Genomic DNA, 8,879 nt, shown 5'->3' with positions numbered 1-8,879 from the left:
AGTGAAATATCAAAACCGCTCTTTCTAAAGTATTGCATGAATGTAATTAATGCGAACGGCAATACAGAACGGGAACAAAGCTATGCAGAAATGAGGCGAATTCGCCCTATCCACAGATTCAGAATCGTGTAAGCCAGCAAACCACGTTTGATATGATCTAGTTAAATGTCCATCAAAATGTGCTTATTTTGTCTACCATCGCTTCAAAACAAACCAAGCCAAATTGAAATAGTTGCAGTATACAAATAGAGACGTCACTGATAACGGTCGTTTAAGGGACACATTTCTTAAAATATGGTAATTTTGCAGCGCAGACGTTCCGTTTCCCATGCATTAATCCCGCGTGACACCGTGTGCAGAGTCGCCGGTCTTGGGCAAGAGTACATCCCGAACCAACTCGTCGAAATTGCGGTGGGACGAACCGCCAGGTTTGGCCGCCATGATAGCCTTCTCCTGCCACTCCTCCGCCCTCTTCCTCATCTGCTTGCCCTTCTCCCCGTCCATGAGCTCCGCGATGAGGCCCGTGACGGCATCGCGCTGGACGTTGTTGTCGATCTCCATGCCGACGCCCCACTCTTTGCACTGGTACCTGCAGTTGGTCTGCTGGTCGCCGAAGAAGGGCCAGCTGATGACGGGCACGCCGCCGCACATGCTCTCCAGTGTCGAGTTCCAGCCACTGTGCGTCAGGAATGCGCCCACCGCCGGATGGTCCAGCACCTCCTGCTGCGGGCACCAGGAGGCCATGAGCCTGCGCCCCGCCGTCTCCATCAAGAACTCCGGGGGAAGCACCGCGGAGTCGCCCCTCACGAGGTCGGGGCGAATGACCCACATGAAGTGATGGCCGCTGTTGGCTAGCCCCCACGCGAACTCCACCAGTTGCTCGTTGGTCATGACGACGATGCTCCCGAAGTTGACGTACACGACGGAGGCGGGCTCCTTGCCTTGGAGCCACTGGAGGCACTCCTCCTGCTCCTTCCACAGGCTGAGGCTACCGATGGTACTGCTCGTGGAGCGCGGCGCGAGCAGACTCAGCGGGCCGACCGTGTACACCTTGGGCTTGCCGTTGCCGTCGCCGAGGAGCGGTTCCATGGCCTCCACCGCCTCGCCCTCTAGGTCGCCGAAGCTGTTGAGGATCACGGCCGTTGCGCCGGCTGCGCGCTCTGTCTCCTTGATGGCGTAACGCACCATGAACTCATCCAGGTCTGTTGTGCGTATGAAGGTCGGGAAGTCCCTGAGCCTCATGCTCCTCAGGCCCGGGACGTCTTCCACCGGCATGTCAAGGTATCCATCCGTCAACTGGTTCATATCTACGGCCCATGCATGCACGTAATTAAAAAGATGGTATTATTGCCAGAGCAGATAGGTCCACAGCCAGCCAACAATGTGTGTTCGATCGATATTGGATACATGATACATGTATACGTACCTTTAAGTGGGGCGATGCCACGGTCGATGAGGAGGCGGTAATGTCTGTACCCGAGGTAGCTGACAGTACTGGCCGTCCAGAGCTGGACGTAGGGGAGGCCAAGCTCCTTGGCCGCGTCCATGGAGAAGCCCATGATGAGGTCAGAGACGACGCAGGTGACGGGAGGGCGGTCCCCCGCCGCGTTGAGCTCGGCGAGGAGGCGGCGGAAGGGCCCGAGGCAGGTCTCCGTGGTGGACTTGCAGAGCGACGGGATGTCCTGGGTGACATCGTCATCTTCGCCGCTGGACGGCGCCTGCATGCCGTCCGGGATGGTGGCGAAGCGGAAGCCCGCGCCGCCGGCCATGGCGGCTGCGCCACGCGTGCGGACGAGGCGGGCGTGGTTGTACTCGGAGTTGACGAAGGTGACGTGGAAGCCGCGGGCGTGGAGCAGCTTGGCGACGTTGAGCATGGGGGCGATGTGGCCCTGCGCCGGGTACGGCAGGCACACGGCGTGGGGCTGGGGTGGCATCTCCGCGGCCATTGATGGATGTTTTTGGTTCCTTCTCCGAAATGGCAAATGGGCTGTGGGATTCTTATGCCTTTTGTGTAGAGTACTCCTTGATTTGGTTGGTGCAAATCAAATCGTGCTGGATATGGATACGGATGCGGATGTGGTTTGGCTTGGCATGAGCACCGGATACGGAGTATTTATAGGCTAGCGGAGCACGGCCTCGTCGACCAACCACGGCGAACGCAGACGCCTGTCGTATCAACGACGCAAGCGATTACGTTTCCTCATTCTTCTTGTTTTGGTCCAACTTGAAGGGATGACGACAGCAGCCGGGCCGTATTTTTTACTGGTAGCAAGTTTAGGATGCGCTTCCACACTGCCATATTTTTGGTTCTGTTCTTACCCCACAAATCACAGTCACGCAAAAGGGATATCTATCTTTTACCGTTAAATAAAAGTGATGGAGTTGGTGATGACTCATTGTAATGGTTGGTTTTTCATCGTTTTGTACCAAATAGGAAATAAAATACTACTCCATCCGTCCCATAATGTAAGACGTTTTTTGACACTACATTATGGGACGGAGGGAGTACCTCCGCTTCCAACTTACTTGTCTTAAATGCAGTATGATTAGCAAGAAAATAAAAAGAGCAACTGATGATGTATGGTCATATAATCTTCACCTTGTACAAATGAGGAAGAAATAAATAACAAGAGTACTTTTATATACCTTTTTTTCTGGCCGAGGTCCATCCTTTCCGGCGGCCGTTGCCGGTCATGGGGCTGCAAATCCACCACGGCGGTGGAGGGAAGCTGCTGCGGCGGCAGTGGAGGGGGCTTTGCCGGCCACTGAGAGGAGGGCGGGAGCTGGAGCAGTTGCGACGTCGTAGGAGCTTCACATGGCACACAGTGGCCAACGGTCGGGCAGGCGGTCCGGTCCTGCACAGAAATCAAAATGGCTGCTGTTGGCGTCGTGGGGGGTCTTGAGATTTTGCGGCAACAGCCCAAGTGTTGTACATTTGCAGCACTTGGTGCCTCATTTTAGAGGTGCAATTTTTGTTCCAATTTTTTGTGATTAGGTTGTTGTTGGAGATGATGCTCTACAAACGTCTAGTACCCTAAAATAGGGCAGCGACTGGAGATGATCTCATGCTCATAGCAGAATTACCTCCGCTCGTTGTCTGGAGATGTTCTTTTATTCCGTAGCAACACATGTGTTTTAAGGTAGTTAGTCTAGGTTAGCAAGCTTCCGAGGATAACATGACTGAAACTGTATATTTTTTTTATCATCGCAAAAAAAAAAACTGTATATTTTTCTCCATCGTTCCCTTTCTATTTCTTCATGCTTTCCTCGGGTGTAGTATATATCCTACTCCTAATATTTTGACCATGCATGGTCGTTGTTGCCAAATGAGCCGGCGGAGTCAACTCAGACGGACAGCGGACCAGATTGGTTTTTGCTGCTGCATGCTTCCGAGGTTAGATCACTGACGACCAACATACGAACATACACGTCATGTCCATTGGACGGCCGGGTCAACCTAGTACTATGCCACACTCGTTCATCTTCTCTTTTCTTTCTTGCGGTCTTGCGGGGTTTAGGATCTTCAACGCTCGCTGTAAGAGCAGCTCTAGCCAAACTCCTATTCTTAACTTCTGAAAGAAAATGAAAAGTTAAGAAAGTGATCGGAACTAACTGAACCTCTATATTAATAGCAACTTCCTAAATCCCACAAAAGAAAAATAGTAACTTCCTAAAAAATAACTGTTTTTTTCATCCTTTTATCACATAAATTTCAAACAGGTGGACAGTATTTCATCAGTCATTTGAATTATTCAAATTGACCATATACAACAGTCCAAGTACAAATATACATATAGCTCGTCCAATCTAACAATTCGAATTAAAGCATGTTTAACAATTCTGAATTCAAATGCCACCAAATCAATGCGTAAAAAAGGCCAAATCAATCAAGTTTATAGAAGAAAAAAAAATATCACATAGCATGTCGTATGCCGTGGTACTTTCAGTGCGATAATAATGGGAAAAGCCATTTAATTATGGACCTTGTCCAGAAGATAATGATATATGTGGAACTTGATTATAACTGTATTGAATTCAGGGATAGTATGGCATCAAGCTTGGATTATGATGAATCTTGGAAATATCGATGACCAACTCAGAGTAAGAAGATTGGCATTAGGGTTACACTTAGATGCTTTTAATATTTATTATTTTGAAATCACGATAGGATCACACATGTTAAAATGTCGCTTTTCGCAAATCACTATAGAAATCACATTAGGGGTATGCCAGTCGTTTTTGTCGAGTGTGACACTCACCATACCCTCTGCCGAGTACTTTTCAGCCTTCGCCCAAGCAACCTACGTGCTCGGCATATAATTTCATCTGAAAACTGAAAAAAATAAATAGTTGTACGCATAGCAAAGCTGCGGTAGATGATGGATCCATACATGAGGATGTAAGATTTGATAGGAAGCGTTGAACCCTTTGTGATTTGATAGGAAGTGTTGAACCCTTTGCTCGGGTCGCATGTATATTTATAGAAGGGTTGCTGTGGCTTACAATGTTTTGGAATATCGCTAGGACTTCCAGAATACAACGAGAGATAGACTTGGAGAAGAAGAACAGAAGAAGAGATAGAAACATAACTAGTTTAAACATATCTGACTACCTCTACGTATCCTATTCTAACATCCTTCCTCAATCCGAACCTATGAAAATTTCTCTAGGTTTAGATTGTATTTGAACTCGTTCAATCTCCTTGTAGTAAGCGGTTTAGTGAAGCCATCGGCGCGTTGATCTCTTGTGGGAATAAACTTGATGTCAAGTAGCTTTCGTGCTACTCTTTCTCTCACAAAATGAAAATCAACCTCTACGTGTTTTGTACGTGCATGGAACACAGGATTTGCTGAAAGATAGGTAGCCCCAATGTTGTCACACCATAACCTCGCTGCTTGTGGAGCTTTCATCCCTAACTCATATAGAAAGGTCTGAATCCACATGATCTCAGCTGTTGCATTTGCAAGAGCCTTGTATTCTGCTTCAGTGCTTGATCTTGACACAGTAGCCTGTTTCCTTGCACTCCATGACACAAGATTTGATCCCAGAAACACAACAAATCCACCAGTGGACCTTCTATCATCAGGGCATCCTGCCCAGTCAGCATCTGAATATGCACTAACTAGCAAAGATGATGACTTAACAATCTTGATTCCAAGTCCCATTGTGAACTTTAGATACCTCAGAATTCTCTTTACTGCAGTCCAATGAACTGTACTAGGTGCATGTAAGAACTGACATACTTTGTTGACAGAATATGAAATATCAGGTCTAGTCAATGTTAAGTATTGTAGAGCACCAACAACACTCCTATAGTTTGTTGCATCATTCGGTCCAAGTAACTCACCTCCTTCAACTGTAAGTTTCTCAGAAGTGGAGAGTGGTGTACTTACCGGTTTGCAATATTTCAGTCCCACCCTTCTTAAAATATCTGTGGTGTATTTCTCTTGTGTAAGAAGTATTCCATCCTTGATCTGTTTTACCTCCATACCAAGAAAATAATGAAGATCACCCAAATCCTTAAGTGCAAACTCCACATTAAGATCACGAAGCAGGCAGGTAGTGGCTTCTGAGCTGGAACTAGCAACAATTATATCATCAACATAGACAAGAACAAACATAGAGATGTTGCCTTTGTGATAAAAGAATAGTGAGGTATCTGCCTTGCTTGGAATAAAACCAAGTTGTTGTAACTGAGTGCTTAACCTGGAGTACCAGGCTCTTGGGGCGTGTTTTAAGCCATACAAAGCTTTGTCCAACTTACAAACAAAATGAGGTGTGCTTTTGTTTTCATACCCTGGTGGTCGCCGCATGAACACTTCTTCCTCAAGAACACCATGAAGAAACGCGTTCTGGACGTCTAGTTGACGTAAGCTCCATCCTCTGGAAATAGCAATAGACAATACAAATCGAATAGTAGCTGCCTTAACAACAGGGCTAAAGGTATCCTCATAGTCAATTCCAAACCTTTGTTTAAACCCTTTTGCAACCAATCTAACTTTTCGAATTAAAGCATGCATATACTTCATTCAAATGCCACCAAATCAATTCATAAAAAAGGCCAAATCAATCAAGTTTATAGAAGAAAAAAAAACATCACATAGCATGTCTTATGCCGTGGTACTTTCAGTGTGATACGTAGTGGGAAAAGCCATTTAATTATGGACCTTGCCCCGAAGATAATGATACATGTGGAACTTGATTATAATTATATTGAATTCAGGGATAGTATGGCATCAAGCTTGTATCATGACTTGGATTAAGACTCCGACTATGATGAATCTTGGAAATATCGATGACCGGATTCAGAGTAAGAAGATTGGCATTAGGGTAACACTTAGATGCTTTTTGTTTTATTTTATTTTTGAAATCACTATAGGATAACAGATGTTAAAATATTGCTTTGCACAAAAATGAAACTTAGTACTGCAGCCTGCCTTTGTACTGAGCCATTGCATTCTCGATGCCGATCGGGGCCACAATGAGGTCACCGTCAACAACACACCTCCACCATCGCGTCACCTCCTCCCTCGGTCCAAATTGAGACCACAACCAGCTTGCCGTCAACCATCGTGCGCCTCCTCCCCTCCATAGTCCGGATCAAGGCCTTGACGGTGTTGACATCGACCTTTTCTTTTGGTTCTTGTTCTCACACTATGCCGAGCACCTGGTTTTTGGCACTCGGCATTATGTCGAGCACTGTGATTTTGACACTCGGTATACTTCGAGTGCCACATGGTGTCACCGCTTCCGTCGGTTAGTAGTCATGTTGCTTTATTATACTCGGCGTACGTTTTGTCGAGCACCCGTGAAATAATACTCGACATACCCACTATGCTGGCCAATGGTATGCCGGTCGTTTTGGCCGAGTGTGACACTCACCGTACCTTATGCCGAGTACTCCCTCCGTTCCAAAATAGATGACTCAACAAAGTTGAGTCATCTATTTTGGAACGGAGGGAGTGCTTTTCAACCTTTAACAAGCACCCTACGTGCTCGGCATATAATGTTTTTTCTGTAGTGAATCTGAAACAGGTGCACTTTTTTTGCTGTTACACGATAATGTTGTGTTAATCTCGCTGAACCTGAACCTGTCACACTAGTGCTTAGTTTCTAAACTTTCTGAACCTTCTGAAAATAATGCCATAGACACCCTGTGTTCGTGCTGCAGCTGAGTAGGGCCACTGTTTATTTTTCCTGTAAATTGTGTAACTGTTGGCCACAATCTCGTCCCTTGTCCGTGGGGTGACGTGGGTAAAACAGATCGAGGCCGGCTGAGGATGGACTTGCAACTGAGACAAAAAAAATCGAGTTTCAGTTGCAGGTCATGGATGGGATTGCAATTAGGACCAAAGAATGTCGGGCTCCAGTTACAAGTTAAGGGTTGACTTGCAACTGAGACAAGAAAAAAAGACAACCCCTGTTTGGTGGTGGACAGTTAAGTAACAGCGAGGAAAAAATCATGAATTTAAAAAATTAAAAAGGAGAGAAAAGATAAAATAAAAGTAAAAAAATAAATATTAAAACTTTATGAATTTGAAACAAATAAATAAAAAAGAAAAGGAAAAAGAAACAAAAAATAAAAATTGAAAAAAATCACTTGCCAAACAGGGGGCTGACATACAGAACCGAGAGCTATATCGACTAAACAACACACACAACAAAAAAACTGGATTTTAATATCAATAGAGTTAGTGTACGGAAATCTATTGAAACTCATTAGGATTTATAAAAATAAACACGCTACCCAGGAGAAGTGATGAGAGCATGAGGGTAATGGCTGGTACGTGTGAGGAAATGGGAAAACTAATGAGGAATGGCTACTAACAACTGCCCATGCGTGGCCGATACAGTCAAGCACTCACTTCGCCGGGCTGCTGAATGCGGACTAAGGACAAACAACTACCCGCTAGTTCAATATTGCGAACAAGAAAAAAAAAACAATAACGGCCCGCCTCACCTTGCATGGACCTGAACACGGGCTGCCGTGCGACACAAACGCGGCGCCAGCAAGCGCACAACAAGGCGAACAACCTACGTGAATCTTAAAGACAAACAAGATCCAACGTTTTTAAACTTAGATGTGAGATAACTATTTCATGTCTAGATGTAAAATAGCAAATCTGTAAATAAATTTCTGTATGAGGAGCAGTCTGTATGCCACTTTAGATGCTTTTTTTTTGCGGGTGAATGGAAAATTTTATTTCATCAATCAGAACATAAGTCACTTTAGATGCTTTCTGTCTTCAAAACTATGTTGTCAGGTCTGGTGCTGGGATCTATTGAGCCCATGCCTTACATCTTGAGTGTGCTGCTTTAGGGGCAAAATGAAGGGGGGGGGGGGGGGGGGGGGGTGGAAGGATGGCTCGCCCTCTTCAGTGCTTGCCAGGAAGATTGCTGTAGTAGCTTTTGCATCTTCCTTTTTCTTTCTATAAGACTTGGTGATTTCTCTTAATGGAAATCGGAGAAAGAGAAAGCCCTCTTCCTCAACAGCCAGTGCTTGCCAGGAAAATTGCTGTAGTAGCTTTTGCGTCTTCCTTTTTCTTTCTATAAGACTTGGTGATTTCTCTTAATGGAAATCGGAGAAAGAGAAAGAGAGAGAGAGCTCTTTTTTATCAAATAATAATAATAATAATTCCTTATGTGTACAGCCTATGCATCTTTGGTAGGCTGTACTCCTCTACGACTTCACGGTGTACCGCGCGGCAGGAGGGCTTGGCCAATGCTCCACGGCCCTGGTTTACAAGGACATCGCCCGCCAGCCACGGCACTGCGATTAAGGCTGGTCATAGGGGGGTAACTTAGGCAGTAACTTAACACACCTCAAGGCAATTTTACTTATGTGACAAGTATTTAATAAGAAAAAAGATGTTTGAAGT

General features: G+C 45.6%; 1 protein-coding gene across 1 annotated transcript; it reads right to left on the bottom strand.

Moving 5' to 3' along the window:
- Positions 1 to 254: 254 nt before the first annotated feature.
- On the bottom strand, positions 255 to 2,069 carry LOC125547951 (7-deoxyloganetin glucosyltransferase-like). The gene is made up of 2 exons (XM_048711678.1): positions 1,427 to 2,069; positions 255 to 1,307 (listed from the first exon to the last, which is right to left on the bottom strand). The coding sequence occupies exons 1-2, from the start codon at positions 1,944 to 1,946 to the stop codon at positions 334 to 336; spliced, it is 1,494 nt and encodes a 497-aa protein (XP_048567635.1). The 5' UTR covers positions 1,947 to 2,069; the 3' UTR covers positions 255 to 333.
- Positions 2,070 to 8,879: the final 6,810 nt, after the last annotated feature.

The sequence above is a fragment of the Triticum urartu genome, chromosome 3 (assembly GCF_003073215.2).
Source record: "Triticum urartu cultivar G1812 chromosome 3, Tu2.1, whole genome shotgun sequence".
Taxonomy (NCBI): domain Eukaryota; kingdom Viridiplantae; phylum Streptophyta; class Magnoliopsida; order Poales; family Poaceae; genus Triticum; species Triticum urartu.
The sequence above is the reverse complement of the archived record's forward strand: the minus strand, read 5'-3'. Positions and strand labels throughout refer to the sequence as shown.